This window comes from Gopherus evgoodei, chromosome 4 (genome assembly GCF_007399415.2).
Source record: "Gopherus evgoodei ecotype Sinaloan lineage chromosome 4, rGopEvg1_v1.p, whole genome shotgun sequence".
NCBI classification, from domain to species: domain Eukaryota; kingdom Metazoa; phylum Chordata; order Testudines; family Testudinidae; genus Gopherus; species Gopherus evgoodei.
Genome location: NC_044325.1, coordinates 83,930,470 through 83,955,104, shown reverse-complemented (window position 1 = coordinate 83,955,104; position 24,635 = coordinate 83,930,470). Strand labels below are relative to the sequence as shown.

Below are 24,635 nucleotides of genomic sequence, written 5' to 3'. Positions count from 1 at the left end.
GGGAATGCTAGTGTAGACATGTCACTGGCATTTAAACATCATGGACCTGATTCTCCATTGCCCTGTACCTTGTGTGGTTGTTTACGCAGTGCAGAATGGGTGAAAAATGCTACTGAGTCTGAATGGTAGAATTTTGTTCCTACTTTGCTCTGGTGTAAATGACAAAATAAGGTGCAGGGCAATGGAGAATCGGGCTCTGTGTTGACTAGACGAGCTTTGATTTAGAGTTGGGTCCCAGCTCTAATCATTAAATATATCTGATCCTAACAACCTTTCTACTCTTCTTTTTGAGTACACAGAGAAAGGCCCGGATTGTGGTTTCAGACCCTGATTTGTCCCCTTCATCCTTACAAAATCTTCTGTCATCTTTAAAATGGCTGTTTTCCCTCTTTCTCTGGCCTCTCAGCTGAAGCCCCTGGTGCCTTTTGAGTTTCACTTGTTGACATTTGAGGCTCTCGTGATGGGAGAGTTAATGTCTCTGAGGACACCATCTGTCAAGACTGATTTCCCCACTCTGGCACTTTGAGTGCAGTAGGTGGGGGCCCACAAGGATTTTAAAAATTAATAGTTGCCATTCCAGGCTTATATTAAACTCCCAAGGTTACAGCTTTTCTCTGACTTTGGCTTGCTAAACGCTGCCACCACCCAAATGCAAAATTCCTTTTTTGGAACCCAGGAAGGCGCACTTGGGAATTCCTTCCTGTAGAGTACCCTGAAGCCCATTCACCTCCCCTCCAGGGAAGAGCTGAGAAAGAAAACAAAGGAAATTAGCTGTTGCCACCAGCTACTTAAAAACAACATGCACAAACCTCTTAGGACACCAAAAATCAAATCCTGTTCTTAAAAAAGGTAAATTTTATTAAAAACAAAAAGAAAGAAAATACATCTGGAACTTAGTTTTTTACTGGCTTTTAAAAGAGCAATTCCAAAAATTAAGCACTCAAAATAGCTTTCTTGGGGGTTCAACTTAAAGGTTATAAGCAAACAAAAGCATCTGGGGTTAGCACAGAGGAGGTCACTAGCCATAAGAAATAAACAGAAATAAACCTAATCATATCTTTCCAAACAGTCCTGATCTACTTACACATTTGGGAGCTCCAAATAAATAGTTCTAGGTATGAGCTGATGATTTATGATCATACCTGGCTTAAAGCTTCTCATAGCATAACTGCTCCCTGTTCACCTGGTTCCCATACAACAACAACAGCTGCAAAGGGGAAGTTTTTTCCCACTTTAAAAAGTTCTAGCCTTTCCATTGCCCATTCCCTTTCCTTCACTTGGGGGACTTCTGTAAAGCAAGCAGAGAACAGCCACCAAGAGGGACTTTACAGCTAACTTACTGGCTAGGTGTCCATAAAAGGGTGCTACCTCCCCGCCCTTCATTTATCATACCGTCACCGATGAATGTGACCTGTAAGTTACCAGCAGTGCTCCCAGATGCCAATACATGTCCGTGTTCTATATAACACTGAAGACATTTATTTCTATTACAATTGGAAGTGATCATCTTAATGTCAGCATGAAGAGGACACTAAAAGTTAATGGCTTGAATAATGCAATGTCCCTTCCCCCAATACGTTGAACCCTCTCGAATGACCCCTTAAAATTTGATTGATGGGCCAGACCACTCCCCATCGGATGATGAATCTGACTAAACTGTAAGGTGTCACAGAGAAGACAGGCTACTATATTTCAGTAGAACGCGTCAGGCTACTGCCTGAGACTAATCCCCAGGTGTTATAACCTTTATCCATGATCTCATCCTACCTTAACAAACATTAATTGAGGCTCACAACACTCCTGTGAGAACATTAGGTTTAGCAAATCTCAGATCAATAAAAAGGTTTCCATTTTTTGAAATGTGAATTTTAAAGCAGGTTTTGTTTGCATTTCAACATTTTTCCCTATAGTGTTTGCAATTCAGACATTGCAGCAGAGCTAGTGCTGGAGAGGCAGAAGGGACAAGAGACTAGAGACAGAAATGGAACAGACTTAATCTCTCTTTATTTTCCTAGTGGAGAGAAAAGCATAAAGTAAACAAGCAGCATAACTAAGGCCATGTCTACACTACAAAATTATGTTGACCTAATTTATGTCAGCATACAGTCCTCACAGTTGTTAAATCACTTGTGTGTGTGTGTGTACACTTGGCTCCTTGTGTTGGCATTGTGTGTCCTCACCAGGAGCACTAGTATCAATTATACTGTTAGTGTGGAGCATTGTGGGCTAGCTCCTGAAAGCCAATAACCGTTGACATAAGCAATGCAGTGTCTACACTGACACTGCATAGGCCTAACTACATTGACCATGACTCTATGCCGCGAGGGGAGGTGGTGTTACTCAATCAGCGTAGAGATGCACTTACGTCAGCAGGAGCCAAATTTAAGTGAAAACACTTCCACAGCTCAGTTGATGCAAGGCAGCTTACCTCGACATAACCCTGTAGTGTACACCAGGCCTTAGTAAACAAGGTCAAGTTACACAGTGAATGAGCGGCAAACTCAAGTTCTGGCTCCCAGTTCCCTATTCTGATCAATTAAGATTGCTGCCAGACTGTAAGGCCTGGTTTATACTTAAAAATTAGATCCCTCTAGCTGCATAGTTCAGGGCTGTGAAAAATTTCACAGTCTGAGCACTATAGTTAGGTCGACCTAACCTCTGGTGTAGGTGCAGCTAGGTCAACAGAAGAATTCTTCTGCCAACCCATCTATCAGCTGGACTAACTACATTGACAGAAAATCCCCTTCTGTCAAAGTAGGTCATCTACACTATGGTGCCACAGTGACACAGCTGCAGTGTCATAACTGTGCCACTGTAGTGTAGACATGGCCTAAGTTAGAAAGTTCCATGGCTCAGAGATGTTGAAAAAACTCAGCATTGGTCTGTCTCTCAGATGATGTTACTATATTTGGAGATTTTAAGGCCAGCAAAGACCACTGTAATCACTAAGGGTATGGCTACACTTGAAATTTCAAAGCGCTGCCGCCTCAGCGCTTTGAAGTGTGAGTGTAGTCGGAGCGCCAGCGCTGGGAGAGAGCTCTCCCAGCGCTGCAGGTAAACCACATCCCTTACGGGTGTAGCTTGCAGCGCTGGGAGCCGTGCTCCTAGCGCTGCAGCAATGATTACACTGAGGCTTTACAGCGCTGTATCTTGCAGCGCTCAGGGGGGTGTTTTTTCACACCCCTGAGCACGAAAGTTGCAGCGCTGTAAAGTGCCAGTGTAGCCATGGCCTTAGTCAGATCCTGACATACAGTAATGTAGGTTATTTGTACTTGGAAATGACTGAGTTCTTATGTTAACAATGACTGCCAGCCATAGGTCCTCTGTGATTGGTATTCAAAGCAGTATGGTATGGGAAATGGTTCCTTTTCCAATCTATACTAAGGCCTTGTCTACACCACAAAGTTGCAGCGCTGGTGAGGGAGTTATAGCGCTGCAACTTAGGAGGTGTACACATCTGCAGGGCATCACCAGCGCTGCAACTCCCTGTTTGCAGCGCTGGCCGTACACCCGTTGAAACTCGGGTGTAGAGGATCCAGCGCTGGTGATCCAGCGCTGGTCATCAGGTGTAAACACTCACCAGCATTTTTCTTGACCTCCGTGGAATAAACAGGTATCCCAGCATACCAGAGGAAGCCTCTCTGGTAATCAAGCAGGTCTCCTTCCCCGCGGTTTGCAGGGGGGTTCGGGGAACGCGAGAGCAAACCGCGGGGAAGCAGGTCTCCTTCCCCGCGGTTTGCTCTCGCGTTCCCCTAACCCCTGTGCAAGCAGATCTCCTTCCCCGCGGTTTGCAGGGGGGTTCGGGGAACGCGACAGCACACCGCGGGGAAGGAGATCTGCTTGTACAGGGGTTCAAAAAACACTGGAGCAAACCGCTGGGAAGGAGACCTGCTTGCACGGGGGTTCGGGGAACGCGACAGCACACCGCTGGGAAGGAGACCTGCTTGCAGGGGGGTTCGGGGAACACTGGAGCAAACCGCTGGGAAGGAGACCTGCTTGCACGGGGGTTCGGGGAACGCGACAGCACACCGCGGGGAAGGAGATCTGCTTGCACGGGGGTTCAAAAAACACCGGAGCAAACCACTGGGAAGGAGACCTGCTTGCACGGGGGTTCGGGGAACGCGAGAACAAACCACGGGGAAGGAGACCTGCTGGGGGGGTGGTGTTCGGGGAACACTGGAGCAAACCGCGGGGAAGGAGACCTGCTTCCCCGCGGTTTGCTCTCGCGTTCCCCTAACCCCCCTTGAAGCCGCCCAACAGCGCTGCAGTGTGGCCACATCTAACACCACTTGCAGCGCTGGTTGCTGTAAGTGTGACCACTCTGCAGCGCTGGCCCTATACAGCTGTACTAATACAGCTGTAACAACCAGCGCTGCAAAATTGTAGATGTAGACATACCCTAAGTTAATTTGTCATCAAGGCCAGTTGAGGAAAGCCCATTCTGGAACCCATTGTTGGCAAGCGGTCAGTTTTCCTGTGTAGATGGAGCCAAAGGGACATTCTAATCTCCCCAGAGCCATGGATTACAACCTTCAGTGTAAGAATTGAGTGAAACAGCAAGAAACTGTGAGGAGTATAGTGAATTCTATGACAATAAACTGGTTTTAGAGACATTGCACTACTACATCCAGCAATTAAATGTTCAGTTTTCTTTACAAAGGCTTGCCATGCCACAGCCTTTTGCATTCACCTCCAACCACTGAATAGATGTGCCTATAGGCATTTTGAAAACTCATTATTAGTCTGCTGATTCTGGTTGCCTTTCATCTCTCCCAACCCACTGACTCCCATTATTTATTATCCTCTGCACCTCTTTCTTTAACCACCAGGTGTCACTGGGCCTCACAACAAAAGTCTATTTATATGCTGGTTCTTCCTAAGTAATGGGAAATGATCCATGCAGATAAACAAGAGCCAGAGAATGAACTGCATGATGGTTCCCTAAAGCACGGTGCCATTCGAAACTGGTCACTGGCCTTCTATGAGGCCTGAGCACAGAAGGCATTGAAGTACACCCCACTGGCCGACACCCTGAGAGCCCAGGGCTACGATATCGAGGTACATGCCCTGATCGTGGGAGCCCTGGGCTCCGAGACCATGTGGAGTCGGCTGATGCTATGCCCAGCTCATGAGACAGCTCATGGTGGTTCAGAGACATCTATACGGAACACATCACAGGACATAGTCAATACCATGTTGAGTAATCAATACCACCGACCAGGGAAATAACCCACTTCCTTCCCTGATGAACCCAGGGATGCACCCCACCCAGGTACTTATTCACGACACTGATACTGACTTGGACTCTTTATACATTCCATGGGTGGTGTACCCAAGACCACTTATCCACTGACACTTTAAAAAACCCTGCACCCCAATCTGGGTCTATGCTGGGTATGTGATATGTATGCATCTCATGATGCTTGTAACTGATACCTGTAATCCCTCATAACTCAAGCTGGACCCCAGATGTACAATACCTTCCCTCTTAACTTGTGTGTATTTAATTTTAAACATTAATTTTAATAAAAAAATTAAATCTATAGCTGGTAAATTCATCCGGCAATGCAGAGCACATATTGAATTGGGGTGGTGCTGGGCCAGTTTTCAATCATTTCATCTAATTTTGTTTGTTTTTGTAATAAATGTAGCTCTGGTGAAAGGTGCTATCAAGAGCAATAGCAGTGCAAGCTTCCCCCTCACTTAAACAAATGTGCTGCAATCCTAACCTCGAGGGACCACTAGAGGAAGGTAATTCAGTGTCTGAGGGCTTGTCTACATCAGAAAGTTGCAGCGCTGGTGAGGGAGTTACAGCGCTGCAACTTTGAAGGTGTACACATCTGCAGGGCACCACCAGCGCTGCAACTCCCTGTTTGCAGCGCTGGCCGTACTCCCGTTTTGTCTCGGGTGTAGAGGATCCAGCGCTGGTGATCCAGCGCTGGTAATCCAATGTAGACAGTTACCAGCGCTTTTCTTGACCTCCGTGGAAGGAGGAAGCCTCTGGTAATCAAGCTGGTTTCCTTTCCCGGTTTGCTCTCTCGGTCCCGGAGCCAGCCAGCAAACCGCAGGGAAGGAGACCTGCTTGCTCGGGGTTCCGGGACCGAGAGAGCAAACCGGGAAAGGAGACCAGCTTCGCCGCGGTTTGCTCTCGCGTTCCCGGAGCCAGCCAGCAAACCGCAGGGAAGGAGACCTGCTTGCTCGGGGTTCCGGGACCGAGAGAGCAAACCGGGAAAGGAAACCAGCTTCGCCGCGGTTTGCTCTCTCGGTCCCGGAACCCCGAGCAAGCAGGTCTCCTTCCCTGCGGTTTGCTGGGTGGCTCCGGAAACGCGAGAGCAAACCGCGGCGTTCCCGGTTTGCTCTCTCGGTCCCGGAACCCCGAGCAAGCAGGTCTCCTTCCCTGCGGTTTGCTGGCTGGCTCCGGGACCGAGAGAGCAAACCGCGGCGTTCCCGGTTTGCTCTCTCGGTCCCGGAACCCCGAGCAAGCAGGTCTCCTTCCCTGCGGTTTGCTGGCTGGCTCCGGGACCGAGAGAGCAAACCGCGGCGAAGCTGGTTTCCTTTCCCGGTTTGCTCTCTCGTCCCGGAACCCCCCTTGAAGCCGCCCAACAGCGCTGCAGTGTGGCCACATCTAACACCACTTGCAGCGCTGGTTGCTGTAAGTGTGGCCACTCTGCAGCGCTGGCCCTATACAGCTGTACTAATACAGCTGTAACAACCAGCGCTGCAAAATTTTAGATGTAGACATGGCCTGAGTTCATTTTATCCTATCCAAAGAAGTGAGCTGTAGCTCATGAAAGCTCATGCTGAAATAAATTTGTTAGTCTCTAAGGTGCCACAAGTATTCCTGTTCTTTTTGCGGATACAGACTAACACGGCTGCTACTCTGAAACCTCTCAGAGTGCCCCCAAGGTAGTAAGTTAACATCTGACATTGCAATGGTTTTGTGACTGGAGATCAGAACACAGAGTACCACCTGCTCACTTTGCATTGGTCCCCAAACAGCCAACATAAAATCTCTCCGTTGCCACTGACCTAACCTAGATTTAAACAGGTAATCTGAATGCTGAGGTGAAATGATCCATATCCCATTAACAATCAACTCCTTGCGTCATCCAATCCCTTGTTGTTGCTGCTGCTATTTTTTAATGATTTACAATTATTATTACTTAAGGCTTAATCTTACACTTCTTTGGGGCAACGACTGTCATTTTGCTCTGGGTTTGTATAGTGATTAACACAATGAAGTTCTGGTCTGTGACTGGGGTTGCTGGACTCTATAGTAATACAAAAAGTAAATGGTAAAGCTTCCATTAATTTCTTTTTTAAAAACTTTTATTTTTATTGACTTTATATAAAATATAAACACATAAAACAAAACATATGTAAATACATGCACAAAATGAAAACACCATATACATTACAAAATTCAATGCTCATTATTTGTAAAACCTGGAAAAACAAAAACAAAACATAACCAAACAAAAAATCCTGAACCCAAAGAGGTCATGCAGGGCATCGATTATTTAAGTGACTAAATAGATAAATAAGTGAGAATGTAACCTATGAGTATCAGAGACTTATACTGAACTTATATACTATATATACTTATATACTAAACTGCAAAACTATGCACTAGTTTCGTGTGTGAGCAAACACCCTCATTTTCCCCCCAAGCATTTCTATTAGACAGAGTCATTTTTTCCATGAATGCAGCAGTAAAGAGCTCACTGTGCCAGTCTGTTTATGAGAGAGGAACGGCAGAGTTCCATTTTCTCAAAATAACCTCTTCTGGGTACTAAAATAGTTATTGCAATCCATTTCTCAATGTTAACTGGTAATACCAGCTCATCCAGAACCGGTAAAAGTTTGGAGAAAGAAAGATAGCAACACTTTTGAGAGAGCACTGAATATGGTGTTCCTGAACACATGCATTTCTAGAGAGGTATAGAGGATGTGTGGAAGGTTGGCATGTGGCTGTTTGCATCTCCACCACTGTGTCATCAATCTAGCCTCAAACAAAGGTTGGGGAGTCCAGTAGTATCTGGAAGAACAAGTCTCTTTCATATTAAGCCAGGTATCCTCCCAGGTTTCTGTTGTAATAATAAGGCTAAGTTCTCTTCCCCATTTTTCTTTGAGACAGAGGTTGAGAGGATAATGCAAAGCATTAAGCCACCTGTGCATAATTCCTACAAACTGACTTTTGATTTCATATTTCTGAACATGTTCTTTTAGAGGAGAGAAAGTAGAAACAGAGCAGTTGTCATTCTTGCACGAATCCTTGAGCATAGCCTCTGAAAGAAGGAACTGTGAGACAGCGGTAGCTGATATTTCTTACACATGTAACCGAAAGAGACCAGTCTACCATCTTATAATATAGCTTTAATTTTTGTTAACCCTTTTCCTATCCAAATTGTTTTAAGCATGGAATTAGCCTTGACCATGATGCACAGGTTACCCCACAGTGGAATGAGATGAAAATTAGTAAGATTGGATGCTGTAACAAGCTTAACGTTGCAGGGAGCCCCAGGTAGATACAAAGATTGGATTGGATTTTCCCTTAAGGATTTGGGTAACCCCTTAAGGTATATAAAAGAAAGGAGGGAACCAAATGGTGTAGCTAAGTTTTTTTTTCAATCTCAAAAACAGGCTGGTGTATATACAGAGCTACTGGAGGGGAACCACCTTACAATAGGATGCATTTGGAATGCCAGATATTATAGTTACGTATCTGGTGACCCCATACCTCCAGTTGCCAGGATTTTTTAAGGGTCTTGTGTGACAAGAGAGGCTGGGTTTTTTTAATCCCCTATAAATTGAATGATAAACCTGTTTGAACAAAGAGCAAGGGAGAGACTTTGAAAGGCAATAGGCTAATGATACAAGTTATTCTTGGGTGGGCAGATATTCATTTTGGCTATTTCTGTTCTCCCCAATAAGGACAGAAGGAGGAGACACCACTCCTCTACATCTTTGGAAATTTCTTTTAACAGATAGTCCATGTTCATAGAAACAATTTTGGAAAGATAAGACAAATGTTAACACCTAAATAAGTTATTTCCTTGCCTATTTGAAATGGAAAATGCTGAAATTGAGAAGAATCTGGTCTTTGGGATATACCCATGGCTTGTGTTTTATTCCAGTTAATGCAAAAACTAGAGATTTTTCTGAAAATATCAACTACAATCAGTAATGATGGATTCCATTAACTTCTGTGATGCTGGGTCAGGCATTTAATCATAGCAGAAATTAAACAAAAGCTATTTCTTTCCCCAGTTGTTTTGGTTTAATTGAAATACACACAAAAAGATGTGAATAGATATGAAAAGCCAGGCACACCCTATGCATTTGGAAAGTGTCCACAACAACTCCTTAAATCAGAAGGAGAACAGGACTTTGAAAGGCTCAGAACCTCGAATAAAAGGGATCTGTGCTCTATCACGTCCTTCCACTGAGCTTTAACCCATCACAACTACTGGCTTAAATTAGCATGCCATTGTAAAGGAAAATTCAAGATAAAAACAAAGTATCTTAAAAATAAATTCCTTCCTTGCATTACTAACAGTCTTACAGATTGTTGGAGAGTCCTTTAAAATCGAATTAACTTTTCATTATTTATCTCATGTTTTCTCTTTGAACTTCATTGGTCATACATGATGAAACTCATTTGGCCATAGACCAACCCCTAAACAATGAGGATTAGAAACTTTTCTTGTGAGCAGGTTATTCTGTAATTACCTTCTGTAGTTTCTTACACCTTCCTCTAAAGTATTTGGTACTGGATGCTGTCCGAGACAGAGTGCTGGACTGCATGGGCCACTAGTTTGATCCACTATGGTAATTCCTCTACTCAGATTTTCCTGGGGCATCTTGGGAATTGGTACTGCACCTCCCATGGCCAGGCCCACTATGTATATAATATATAACTAAGCAGGAGACAGGGGAGCTAAAGTGAAATCTTTTCCTTTAGCTGAGGCCTGGTTTACACTTAAAATTTAGATTGACCTAGCTATGTCACTTAGAGTGTGAAAAATTCACATCTCAGACAAAAGTAGTTAAGCCAACCTACCCCCACAGTGTAGATATCGCTAGATTGATGGAGGAATTCTTTCATTGACCTAGTTATCATGACTCAGGAATATGGATTACTTACATTAACGGGGAAAAAAAAAACATTCCAATGATAGAGGAAGACAGCTGTGCCCATAGGGTAGACATGACCTGAATCAACATGAACCTAGCTGGTCTCAGCTGGACTTTGCTCTTGCATAGATCACAGTGTATTCTAAACAGTTACAGCATGGAGTTTCTACAGCTGGCACCAGCCCTGGATCAAGAGCCTGTTCAGTCCAGTGTGAAAGAGTAAAGAGATTTTTATTTGCACATTTCTCTTCACCTCAGAACATTGACAACTAATTAACTCTATTAAGACTTCAGTCCATGTTTGTTTGAAACATTAAGCACCAAACAGATTGAATCTATCTAAGTCTCTGCTGGCCTTCGACCAACAGAACAAGTATGAAATATGATACTAGATGAAATAATTCTCTCTCTCTCTCTTTTAAAGGAAGTTTTCAAGAGGACACACAAGATGCATGAATGGACTCTTCATCCCCAACCTGCATAGTACATTACGTAGTAAAATGAAGCATATTTAACAAAAAATTAATATCACACTGTTTTCTCCAGAAGAGGTACCCATAACCACCGTGCATGAATTCATTATCCATTATGGTCCTCATTCCCTAAACAGTGATTTAGATGTAAATGTAATGAGTTTATTCTGAATACATTGTGGCCCTAATATTAGATTTCTTTGGCAAAAGCTTTGCATGCATTAGCAGTACATTAAGCAGGCACATTAGATTAGGGTTTTTTTATAGTGAATGCTTTTCTGCAGGAAGTACTGGAATGGAATGTCCCATAAACAGCAAAAATAGCAGGGTAGGTGTCCTGATGTGTCAGGCACTCAATGCTCTCTGCTTTGGAAAGGTCAGAGTCCAGCATGACAAGATAAGGGCTTTAGAATGTGCATTAGCCCTCGGAACACTCCTATGGGATGGGCATTATTAGGAAGATGGGGAAACTGAGGCACAGTTTGAAATTATGTGACTTTCCCAAAGTCACACAGCAAATTAGTGGCAGATTGGGAATAATACTGAGGTCTTCTGTCTCTGAGGCCTCTGCTTTAAACTCAAGACCATGCTTTCAGTAAACAGGTTCAAACCTGGCTTAGGCTGGGAACTAAGTATTTCATTACAGGCTAGTGCTTGGTAACCTCAGTTGTCCATTTTACTACTCCCCCATCTTGAGCAGCACAACTAGAAATCTTGACTCAGGTGAGGAATAGAATGGGGATAGCCAAGGACGCTACAAGTCAAGACCGAGGTGCATTTTCTGAGTTGTGTGGAGCCCTAAACTGTAATAGGTGCACATATTGAGGCTCAGGAATGGGATGTGGAATAATGGGCGGGGTTGGGGGTGGTCAGAACTCTAATAGTGGATGCTCCTGCAGGTGAGGAGTGAAATACAGTGGTAGAGGAGCCTGGAGCCCAGGACTGACATAACAGGGACCACTGTCAGCAGCAGGGTTTGTGGCTCTGTTCAGTACCATCAGTATCCCATTTTCAAAGGTATAACACTCACCCTTAAATTATTAAATACCCAGAGTTCTTAGATTAAATTAACTATGTCATTAATCACAGTGGGGTTGGATGAGTTCAAATGATCACCTGCCAGGTTGCCCTCAGAATAACTTATGGCTTGTGGGCATTAGCAGTCAGGGGCATTCTCTGAAATTTTCCTCATGGTACACACAACTGCATCACACTCACCCTGCGGTGGCAGTTTGGCTCTTGTCCTGAGGGGCTGGGCCTTGCTCCCTGCTCCGGGAATTGCACCCTGGTGCTTGGAGTCTCATGAGAGAGGGGCCACTAGGCCAAATTTCAGTGAGTGGCGTTGTGAGCTGGTGAATTGGGTCGCAATATCACTTGGTTTGGGGCCCTCTCAAACAGGGGACCCAGGCCAAACTGCCTCTTTTGCCCCCATCTGGGTGGCCCTGCCCCCCAATTGGTGCCCCTGCCAATAATACGCACTGTGCACACTGTCCATACATCTGCAGGCACCATTGTTTACAGTCAGACTTACCCTGCAGAAACAAACACATTACAAAAAAGTGTCTTCTGGGAGATTCAGCATGTAAGGGAGGTGCCTCGGGAATGCATCCATATCTTGATCTATCAGTCTGATCCTTTGCCATGCCAAGGAGAGCACCTAAGTACTGGTGTGTTAGTTGTTTTTTTCTCTGGCTGACTGGTACATCAGTCAAACAAGTTGCTGTCATCCCTAGATCTCACAATGGGAATATTGTACATTGACTGCAGGAACAAATCCTCATTCAGCAATAGGAATCATGCCTACCATAGGAATTATGGTACCAGGGTTTGAACTGAAGGGGTACTGAGGAGTGGCACAGCCTTACAAATGGCATTGTTAGACCCAGAATTTGTCTCCACACCCCCAAAATTACAGGTGTTGTTTACCCTCCATACTCCCCCACACATCTCCCATTCCCCTGATTAAAATCATCTGCCTCTGAAATGGGTATTGCAACTGTGCTAGAATTTCCTAGGTTGGGTAGAGCCATCCCCCCATCTTCATTCCAAAGCATCCAGGATAATCCTTATTATCTTGAGTCTGTCCTACAGGAGTCTCAGATTTATCCTGTGCCTCTTGATGCAGTGCTGCGAAGAAGCATCCCAGCCGGCATATTCATGTGGTGATGTTGAGTTAGTATGAGGTGATGTAATGCTATGATACAAACATCACAGTGTTGCAGCGTGGGCTTTATTGTATTTCCCAAGTCCCAACAACATAACATTCACCCTCAAATGAATAAGAACCTAGATTTGTTGTGTTACATCAGTTCTCTGTCACTGACTACAGTGGGCAGAATTTATTTCAGTATCTTTGGACACAGCCCACATCAGATAGGCATTTAGGTGCAAGTACTTTGTCCTGCAGGAGAAATGCCTAACGACAGAAACCCTAAGTCTGAGTCGACTGCAGACCGAGGTTGTTGGGATCCCAGATATACATGTGTTCATCATGCAATCTATCTACACTTGATGGCTTTGTGGTCAGGGCTGGCTCTAGGCACCAGCAAACCAAGCATGTGCTTGGGGCGGCATATTTTCAGGGGCAGCATTCTGTTGTGGTTTTTGTTTTTTGTTTTTTTGCTTCGGGCAGCAAAAGCCTAGAGTGGGCCCTGGCAGCAGCAGCGTGCCATGCGCAGGGGACGCCCTGGGGCTGCTGCAGTTTGCACCGCGGGGGAGCAGTGCCTGCACCTTGTGGCTGGGCCGGGCAGGCTCCGAGTGGGGGACACTTGGGCTGGGGGCTACCCCGTGGGGCACACGGAGACTCCTGCGGGTGCCACAGGGCAGCCGCCCCTCAGCGCTGCAGCTGGGACTGGGCAAAGCGGCCCAAGCCGCCCAGGGACTGTGGCAGGGCGGTCAGAAGCAGCAGCAGCAGCGGGACCATGGAGGGTGGGGTGCTGCCATGTGGGGCTCATGTCCCGCTCTCTGGGGATCCGCTCCCTCTGGGGCTACCCTGTCCCAGCACCTCAGCCCCCAGCTCTGCCCTCCTGGGTCCCAGCTGGTCCTGGAGGCAGGAGCCCTGGCTGGAGGGACCCTGGGCTGAGGTGCAGCCCAGGGGCCCCGCTGCTTACCCTGACCCTGCCAGCGCCGGAGGCGAGGGGGGAGTGGGTGGAGTCAGCACTGGTGCAGGGGAGCCCAGGGCTGGGACAGCAGTGGGTGTGGGTGGAGGGGAGAGGGAGAGCCCAGGGTTGGGGTGGCAGGGAGTGCAGGTGGGGGAGGGGACTGGTGGGGGGGTGTGAGAGCCCAGGGCTGGGGTGGAGGGCAGCCAAAAATTTTTTTGCTTGGGGTGGCAAAAAACCTAGAGCCAGCCCTGTTTGTGGTTCTAATATATAGGGAAGTAGTATCATCTAGCAGTGGGTTGAGCCTGGGACTGACTGTAAGAAGCTCCAGAATTCTAATACTTGTATTGCCACAGTTTTATCTTGAACAAATCACTTATTGCCTGATTTTTAAGAGTGGTTGAGTACATCCAGCTCCTATCAAACTCTGAAAAGCAGGCAAGTATCTTTGTTGCCTCAGTTTCCCCCTCTATAAAATCGGGATAATACTTTACCTCAAAGGCAAGTTGTGATTTTTATTTAAATCATCATAATACAGCACCCTAGATGTGTGACACATTACTGCTCTAAACACATGGCCGATTTAAAGTGATATCAGTGCGGAAAACCTATTACTAAAATACCTTTTATCATGTGGGATCCCCAAACATTTAATAACATATACTTATAGAACAAACACTCCACCCATCACTGAAATGTAGCCACTTCTAAAGTGGAACATTTCAGGTGATTAACAGCACACAGAGTTACTATATACTAGTTCAGGATAAGAAGCAAAGAAGAATCCCTTGTCTAAGAAGAATTTAGACCATATCAATCTAAATTGAAATTATGTCAGCACTTATATCCCTATTTGTACCAAAGGTGTCATAGGACCTTTAAGCAGTTAAGACCCTGCTTGTAACATTTCATTGAGAAACAGATGATTTCAAAACCCCTACTTAAAATAATTTGAAGGAGGGGGAGAAAGTCCCCTAGAGAGAAATAATGGCTACAATGAGGAAGACACTGCTGAGATTGACCCAGATTTTCAAAGGTATTTAGGTGCCCGGGGCCGGCTCCAGGCACCAGCTTATCAAGCAGGTGCTTGGGGTGGCCAATCTGGAGCGGGGCGGCACTTTCAAGTATTCGGTGGCAATTCGGGGGAGGGTCCCTCGCTCCTGCTCCGAGCGAAGGACCTCCCGCTGAATTGCTGCAGATCGTGATCGTGGCTTTTTTTTTTTTTTTTTTTTTGGCTGCTTGGGGCGGCAAAACCCCTGGAGCCGGTCCTGTAGGTGCCTACCTCCTTTGATTTAAATGAAAGTTAGGAGCCTAAATACCTTTGAAAACTTGGACTTCGTCTTTAATATTTTCCCCGTTTGGCACTTCAACAGGAACAAATAAGCATTTGACATGCTGGTCAATGGAAGGTCTTTGTTTATATTAACAGGTTACATTAACAGTGTATGGAGAAAATGGTGTGTTAGTGAATCATAGAGAAATATGCTGCATTTTTTCCAAGTGATGCAAGGACACTTTTTTCCCCTGAAGTAGAAGTTCAGATAATTCTTTAGGAATCAGCAGAAATTCTGGTTTCATTCAACTTTGGAAGGCAAAGTCTATAATTAAAAAAAAGTCTTTCCTTCCTGGAACAGGAAATGTAAAAATAAGGATAGTGTATTTCCAACTTCTACTAAGGGAGGTGAGAATATAGCCACTTCTTTCTGCCGTAAGACTGTACGTACATCTTATTTCTTGAAAGAGACAGATTTCAAATATGCATGTCCCCATATAATAATAAACACGGTGAACTAAACAGTTTCCGATATAAATATGTTTATATGTGTTTCTTTTACAGCAGCATATGGACAAGATATGAAGGCATACAGAACTTCCATCCATCCTGTTTTCCAAGGCTGCAGCATGTGCTAGTGGACTAGACATGGGACTGAGAACAAGGGATTCTTATGTTCTGGTAGAGTTGCCAACTGTCTAATTGCACAAACCCAGACACCCTTGCCCTGCCCCTTCTCTGAGGCCTTACCCCCTACTCACTCCATCCTCCCTCCTTCCGTTGCTCGTTCTTCCAGACCCTCACTCGCTTTCACCAGGCTGGGGGCACGGGGTTAGGGTGCAGGAGGCAGGGCTAGATTAATGCAGGGGCTTTAGGGGCTGCAGCTCAGGGTGTTGGGCTAAGGGGGACCCCACAGGCTGGATGCAGCCCATTTCTTCTTTTCATCCAGCCCACGGCAAGTCTCCACGCCGCAGGCCAGACACCAGTCCCCAAGCCTCGGCACCTCCCCTGGGGCTGGAGCCATGAGCGTCAGCTTGATAATATGCCCCTGCGACCCCTAGGCGAAGGGTGTTCAGGGAACCTCGGCGCACTGCCCCTGCTCCCAGGACCATCTCCACAGCTCCCATTGGCCGGATACTGCAGCCAGTGGGAGCTGTGGGGGCAGGACCTGTGGGCACAGGCAGTGTGCACCGCACAGAGCAGCCTGGCCCCTCTGCCTAGGGGCCAGATATGCCAGCCTCCTCATGGAGCAGTGCAGCACAAAGCCAGGCCAGGGAGGGATCCTGCCTTAGCTCTGTTCCTCCCGGACAGAGCCTGCACCTCTGCACCCTCTCCTGCACCCCAATGCCCTACCCCATCCCGGAGCCCCCTCCTGCACCCAAACTCCATCCCAGAGCCCACACCCTGAGCCTCCTGCTGTACCCCAACCCCCTGTCCTATCCCTGGCCCCACCCCAGAGCCCACCCCCCCAGGTGGAGCTGCAACCCCTCCCACATCCCAATTCCCTGCCCCAGCCCTGAACCCACTCCCCCACTCCAAAACTCCATGGGTCCCACAAAATCCAATAGCTCCGGGCCCACAGGAAAGTTAATCCAGCCCTGACAGGAAGGGGTGTGGTGTGCGGGTTCTAAGAGGGAGTTTGGGTGTGGGATGCAGGCTCTGGACTGGGGCAGTGTGTTGGGGTGAGGGGTGCAGGCTCCGGCCGGGCAGTACTTACCTAGGGCGGCTTCCTAAAGCAACTGGTACATCTCTCTGGCAGCAGTTCCTAGGCGGGAAGGCCAGGGGGTCTTTGAACTCTGCTGCTGCCCACAGGCACACCCCTTGGAGTTCCCATTGGCCACAGTTCCTGGCCAATGGAAGCTGCGGAGTCGGTGCTCAGGGTAGGGGCAGCTTGTGGAGAACCCCTAGCCCCACCCAGGCCATAGGGACATCCTGGCTGCTTCTGGGAGCGGCATGGAGCCAGGGCAGGCAAGGAGACTGCCTTAGCCCTGCTGCGCCACTGGACTTCTAGTGCCTAAAATCTCCCGGTTTGGCTTCAGTAGCCTCTGGGAGTGTTGACCACCGTAGTTCTGACCCTGCCTTGGACATTGACTCTCCCAGCCCTCTTGGTCAACTCACTTAAAGCTACATTTTTAAAAAGTGGGTACTTCAGTTTTTGAGTGTCCAACATGTGCCTCATTTTCAGAACCATTGCACACCCAGAAATCTAGTTTGCAGTCAGCAGGAACTGCAAGCATTCTGACAATCAGACCCAAGCATCTCAAACTGGGCATCCAAAATCTAAGGGCACTAAAAATCAGAGGACATCTTGTAAAACAAAGACCTTAACCTTTCTGCCTTTGTTTGCCCACCAATACAACGATGACTGTAATCCCTCCCTCACAGAGAGGTTATTAAAGGTAATGGAAAGCATTATAAATCCTAAATTTACCAAAATATCTATACAACCCTCCTGCTGATGAGGCAGTAGAATTCCACCTATTTGGACAACAGTCCCTTGCAAAACACTTCCCAAATCTTGGCTAATAGGAATAGACTCCAATACAAGCAGCCCCTGTTCTGCTTCTCCTGCCACAGGAGCCAGAGGAGCAAATTCTTCAGGTTGGACTTTGGGGGCAATCAGAGGATAAAAGAAAGGAGTCAGTTATATTTGAGGGGAATGGAGGTGGAGAAAAATTGTTTCACAGGTCCTCCCAAAACTACTAAGGCCAGCTCTGCTCCTTGCTAGTGTTGGATAGTTCTCTCCTGAACATTTGCTAGGGCTTTCTTCAATGTATACGGCCTGTATTCAGCTACTTCTGGAAATATGATCTGTATGATAAGCTGGAACTGAGTCAATTCCCTAGATTAGGGAACAGGATACACGAGGACTTTATTACGACTTGGGTTTCCTGGAGGGAAGTCCAGTCAAAGAGGTGGCTTGCATTCTCCCTGGGGCTATTGTTCATTCAGACTTGGACCCTGGCCTTTTCTGTTTATTTATACAGGCTGAGCATCTCTTTGCATGCCAGTCCTCCTGTATACAGTAAACAATGGCAGCTCATTGTAGTAGTAATAAATGCAGCAGTAGCTATGACCTTCCTCCTCTTCCTAGGATCATCTGATAATCTGAGTTCCCTCTGCCCTCTTCCTGCTTGTTGCCAGGCTCAGGCAAGAACATACAATAATATGTATATTCTAGAATTTCATTCCTGGTCTGAACAACTATATATAGGCACTTTCACCAGTAGAAAAAGCTGTGGTTAACTTGAAATTTTGTTTGTTTTTGTTCAAAGTCCCATTTTCACTTGCTCCTGCCTTTCTCAAAGATTCTCCTTTGGGGTTGGAATTTGCCATGCTTGCCTCTACGATTTGTGCTTTTGTGTGAAAGAAAAGTTTGAGGATGATCCTTTTGATTGTTTTTGAGATACAAGTGTGAGTATGGGGTACAGGGGAGAGACATGGTGGACCAGATCCTGAGCTGGTATAAATCAGTGTAGCTCCGCTGGCTTCTGTGCTCAGTGATCTAAATGGAGTTTCACCGATTTATACTTGCTTGAGATCAGGCCCTTTCCCCTTCTCGCCCATTTACAAAAGGAAAAGAAAAAAATATCTGACTCTCTTTTAGACACCGTGCAGATAACTCCAAATTGGCTGAGCTTTGCAATGCCAGCCTGTGAATGGCAGTTTCCCTCAGTAAGGTATCTGCACTTTGCAAAGTTTTAAAAAACAAGAGTGGAGAAATAACAGAGGTAGATGTCTGAAAATATTTCACCTGGCCTGCACAGTAAGTAGATAGTGCTGATGTGGCCAGCCCTTGTACATACACAGCTCAGAAAGCACATACAATTAAATAGCAATTAATCCCCCCTTAAGAGTCTATTTTGCCATGTTGCCTACAGAACCCAGCCTACTGATAACAGGTAGAGAAGTGACAGTGCTGCCTGTTCTTCTTTCCCTTTTTCCTACAATCCATCATCTCTATCTCTTTCCCTTTATAAAAAATCCAATACATGTAGCTAACTAAAGCTGTGCTAATTCCTCACCATATTCCTCTTTTGTATATTTTAGCCTCTTCTTCTACCCTTGGTCTGGTTGCATCTTTAGACTGAAAGCCCTTCAGGGCAAGGGTTTTCTCTTTTCTATGTTTGCACTGTGATCTCAGTTCCGCTGCGACCACTCTCATACAATACATATTTAATAATAATAAGCATAGTGGCTGAGATGGAAGTGCTGGACTTTCAGTCGCTTGTAAGGATTTTTAAATAAAGGGGATATGGTGCAAGGGTGTCTCACACATATGTACGTTAGAATGCTTCATGCCCTCCCAATCCCCATGTGTGTACACACACACACACACACACACACACACACACACACACACACACACACACACACACACACTATAGCTCCTCCTTCCCCAACCTACTTTAATCTTGTGGTTTCTTTGAGTATTATTTCCCTCCCTCCTTCTCCATTTTGCTCTAAACCAAAGAAATTCCATGAAACAAACACAAAATCCAACCAAAAATACCCTATGCTAATACAACAGTCATCAGGAAACTCTTAGCTGAGAATGAACTCTCACCTTACCTTAACTTTGTCCCCTTTGTGCTTAGGTATCATTATATGGTCTTTAATTTGCAACATGTTGTGTATTATACTGAATGTCTTTGGCTTCAAGCTCCTAGGATCCATTCCTTCAGGATGCTGTGGATTATTTTCTCAACCCTTCTGCAGAAAAAGGTTTCTCTACATGGGGAAATTGCACAGCAGAACTGTACCGGTGTAATTATACCACTGTAGCGGTACGACTATAATTCCCTATGTGGACATTCTATTCTGGAATAAAAGTTACTTTTTTGGTACATCTTAAACTGTTTCCAATGTGACATGAGTTATACTGAAAAAAACTAACGTGTGCATGTGGGGGAATTGTACTGGCGTAGCTATAGTGGTATAATATTAATGCTATAGTTCTGCTGGTCAGTTTCCCCATTTAGACAAGCCTTAACCAGCTGAGGTTTTCCTCTGTCTCAGGGTACATCTACACTACAGCATAATTTCGAATTAACTTAAACCGGTTTTTATAAAACAGATATTATAAAGTCGATTTTATGCATCCACACTAGGCACATTAATTCGGCGGTGTGCGTCCATGGTCCTAGGCTACCATCGATTTCCGGAGCGTTGCACTGTGGGTAGCTATCCCATAGTTCCCGCAGTCTTCCCTGACCCTTGGAATTCTGGGTTACTACCCCAGTGCCTGATGGGGCAAAAAGCATTGTCGCGGGTGGTTCTGGGTACAGCCTCACCCCTCCCTTCCTGAAAGCAGCAGACAGCCATTTCACGCCTTTTTTACTGGGTGAACTGAGCATATGCCATAGCACAGCAAGCATGGACCCTGGTCAGCTCAGTAGCGCGATTGTGGATGTTGTAAACACCTCACGCATTCTCGTGCTGTCTATGGTGAACCCTGAACTGCAAACGCAGGAGAGGAGGAGGAGAGAAGGAGGCTGCTTGCTTTCCCCTGCCCTGAAATGCCATAATACCAGGATGAGAGCAGCCCTCACAGTGGAGAAGCGAGTGGCAATAGCCCTGTGGAAGCTTGCAATGCCAGACAGCTACCGGTCAGTCGGGAATCAATTTGGAATGGGAAAATCTACTGTGGGGGCTGCTGTGTTGCAAGTAGCCAAAGCAATCATTAAGCTGCTGCTACGAAAGGTTGTGACTCTGGGAAACGTGCAGGTCATAGTGGATGGCTTTGCTGCAATGGGATTCCCTAACTGTGTGGGGGGGAGATAGATGGAACCCATATCCCTATCTTGGCACCGGAGTACCAGGGCACCCAGTACATAAACCGCAAGGGGTACTTTTCAATGGTGCTGCAAGCACTGGTGGATCACAAGGGACGTTTCACCAACATCCACGTGGGATGGCCAGGAAGGGTTCATGACGCTCGCGACTTCAGAAGCACTGCTCTGTTTAAACGGCTGCAGCAAGGTACTTACTTCCCGGACCAGAAAATAACAGTTGGGGATGTTGAAATGCCTGTAGTTGTCCTGGGGGACCCAGCCTACCTCTTGATGCCATGGCTCATGAAGCCATACACAGGCAGCCTGGACAGTGGTCAGGAGCTGTTCAACTACAGGCTGAGCAAGTGCAGAATGGTGGTAGAATGTGCATTTGGCTGTTTAAAAGCCCGCTGGAGAACGTTACTCACTTGCTCAGACCTCAGCCAAACCAATGTCCCCTTTGTTATTGCTGCTTGCTGTGTGCTCCACAATCTCTGTGAAAGTAAGGGGGGAGACCTTTATGGCGGGGTGGGAGGCTGAGGCAAATCACCTGGCCGCTGATTACGCGCAGCCAGACACCAGGGCGATTAGGAGAGCTCACCAGGAAGCTGTGCGCATCAGAGAAGCCTTGAAAACGAGTTTCATCACGGGCCAGGGTACGGTGTGACTGTTGTGTTTGTTTCCCCTTCATGAACCTCTCCCCCTTTATTGACTCCTCCTGTAAGCAACCCACACTCCCCCTTCGATTACAGCTTGCTTATGGAAATAAAGTTACTATCGTTTAAGAAGCATGTAATTATAAAAAGAGGCAGAGAATTAACAAGATATCCCGGGTGTGGTTTGGGAGGAGGATAGGAGGGAAGAAAAAGGCCATTAAGGATATTTCAATGTAATGACAGCCTTTTGGTTGGACTGTCCACGGGGGTGGAGTGGGCGGGTGCAGAAAGCCTTCCCCCACGCGTTCTTACACGTCTGGGTGTGGAAGATATGGAACATGGTGAGTACTGAGGGTGGTTAAACATGGGCTGGAGCGGCACTCTGTGACCCTGCTGCTCTTCCTGAAGATCCACCAGACGTCGGAGGATGTCAGTTTGATCACGCAGTAGCTCCAGCTTTGCATCCCGCCACCGCTGATCTTCCTGCCGCCACCTCTCATCTCAAGCGTCTCTCCTATCCTCACGTTCGTCCCTCCTATCCTCACATAGGTCCCTCCTGTCCTCACGTTCACTGGCATCTTTCCTGTACTTTGCTATCACGTCCTTCCACTCCCCCAGATGAGCTGTTTCATTGCGGGTTACTGCCATGATTTCTGTGAACATTTCATCTCTTGTCCTCTTCTTCCTCTGCCTTATCTGAGCTAGCCTTTGGGATGGAGTAGGGAGGCTTGAAAAATTTGCAGCTGCATGAGTGGGGGAAAATAATGATAGAAGGATTATAAAAGATACATTTCACAGAACAATGGTTATACTCTTTCACAGTGAACAACACTATTCACCTTACATAGCACATGTGATTTCACTACAAGGTCACATTTGGATTCTTTTAGTATTGAGTGCCTGCGGCTGTGGTGTAACAGATCAACACAGACGCAGGTCCGGGTATCACAATTCAGCTTGCATGCGGTCATGGTAAGGCATACAGCTTCTCCCTGTGCTGCTGCTTTTACAAGGAGCAGCAGACGCCTAACCCTAACACTGGAATTGCTTTACCCCTCCCCCCACCGCATGGCTGGTATAATGGCAGATCACTGCTAATCACCTCCCCTTCCCCCCCCCACTGCGTGGCTGGTAGCTGGGAAGATTCCTACTGGCCAAAAGCTAAAAAGCTCAGCGCCATTAACCTCCCTCCCCTCCCCCAGCTTGGCTACCTGCAAGGAAGGATTTCTTTTAAGCAACAGGCAAGCAGCCCAGTAGGAATGACCAGCTCTGTCCCCTTAATAAAATTCCTTAATTTCAACCAGGTTACCATGAACGATATCACTCTGCTGAGGATAACAGAGCGAGATAAAGAATGGATGTTTCTTGAATGCCTGCAATCACCACGACCATACTCAGCTAGGCTTTGTCATGCAATGATACCAGATTACTTGCTACATGCATGGCGTGGTAAAGAGTCCTACCATGGTGGACGGAACAAGGCTGCCTTGCCCAGAAACCTTCTGCAAAGGCTTTTGGAGTACCTCTAGGAGCGCTTGTTATAACCTTAGTCCCAGATTTGGACCTTAGCGTCCAAAATATGGGGGTTAGCATGAAAACCTCCAAGCTTAGTTACCAGCTTGGACCTGGTACTTGCTGCCACCACCCAAAAAATTAGAGTGTTTTGGGGCACTCTGGTCCCCCTGAAAAACCTTCCCTGGGGACCCCAAGACCCAAATCCCTTGAGTCTCACAACAAAGGGAAATAATCCTTTTTCCCTTCCCCCCTCCAGGTGCTCCTGGAGAGATACACAGACACAAGCTCTGTGAATCCAAACCGAGGGACTTGCCCTCTCCGTTTCCAATCCTGGAACAAAAGCACTTTCCTCTTCACCCAGAGGAAATGCAAAATCAGGCTAGCAATCCAACACACAGATTTCCCCTTGATTTCTTCCTCCCACCAATTCCCTGGTGAGTACAGACTTAATTTCCCTGAAGTAAAGAAAACTCCAACAGGTCTTAAAAGAAAGCTTTATATAAAAAAGAAAGAAAAATACATACAAATGTTCTCTCTGTATTAAGATGATACAACACAGGGTCAATTTCTTAAAAGAATATTGAATAAATAGCCTTATTCAACAAGAATACAAATCAAAGCACTCCAGCACTTATATTCATGCAAATACCAAAGAAAAGAAACCATATAACTTACTATCTGATCTCTTGGTCCTTACACTTAGAAACAAAAGATTAGAAAACAGAACTACTTCTCCAAAGCTCAGAGACAGCAGGCAGACCGAAACAAAAGACCCTTTACACCAACTTCCCTCCACCCAAAGTTGAAAAAATCCGGTTTCCTGATTGGTTCTCTGGTCAGGTGTTTCAGGTGAAAGAGACATTAACCCTTAGCTATCTGTTTATGACAGCGCTTCATGGAGATGTCCCTGGAGGATTTCCGCTCCATCCCCAAACATGTTAACAAACTGTTCCAGTAACTTTAATGCCTGCTAATGCATGCCAAACACTCATGGCAAATCAATCATTAAAAAACGCTTGCTTTTAAACCATGTTTTATATTTACAAAGGTACACCCACCAGAGGTCGCTTCCATGGCTTCACTGTCTGGGCTAGTGGCTTGGGAGGGCAGGGACGGTAATTCCGTCTGGGTCACAAAAAGCTCCTGGTTGTTGGGGAGAATGGAGTGCTGTGTGGTCTCTGCAAGCTTTTCCTCCTCCTCATCTTCCCCCTCCACTGAATCCTCATCCATGGTTGAGATTATAACCCCACCTTGGAATCCACGGACAAGGGAGGGGTAGTGGTGGCGCAGCCCCCTAAAATTGCATGCAGCTCAGCGTAGAAGCGGCATGTTTTTGGCCCTGATCCGGATCTGCCGTTTGCTGCTTTGGTTTTCTGGTAGGCTTGTCTGAGCTCCTTCACTTTCACTCTGCACTGCACTGAGTCCCTGGTGTGGCCTCTCTCCCTCATGGTATTGGAAATTTTTTCAAAAGTTTTTTCATTTCGTCTTTTGGAACGGAGTTCTGTTAGCACTGAATCCTCTCCCCATACAGCAATAAGATCCAGTACCTCTCGTGCGATCCATGCAGGTGCTCTTTTTCTATTCTCAGGAGACTGCATTGTTACCTGTGCTGATGAGCTCTGCATGGTCACCTGTGCTGATGAGAGCTCCATGCTGGCCAAACAGGAAATGCAATTCAAAAGTTCGCGGGCTTTTCCTGTATACCTGGC

General features: G+C 46.3%; 1 protein-coding gene across 1 annotated transcript in view; it reads left to right on the top strand.

The window, feature by feature from the left end:
* LDLRAD3 (low density lipoprotein receptor class A domain containing 3) overlaps positions 1-15,739 on the top strand; it is a 267,822-nt gene extending 252,083 nt beyond the window's left edge. The window contains exons 6-7 of the mRNA XM_030560033.1: positions 10,562-10,688; positions 15,546-15,739. Coding sequence (XP_030415893.1) covers positions 10,562-10,652 — 91 coding nt within the window. The 3' untranslated portion in view covers positions 10,653-10,688; positions 15,546-15,739. The remainder of the gene's footprint in view (positions 1-10,561; positions 10,689-15,545) is intronic.
* The last annotated feature ends 8,896 nt before the right edge of the window (positions 15,740-24,635 follow it).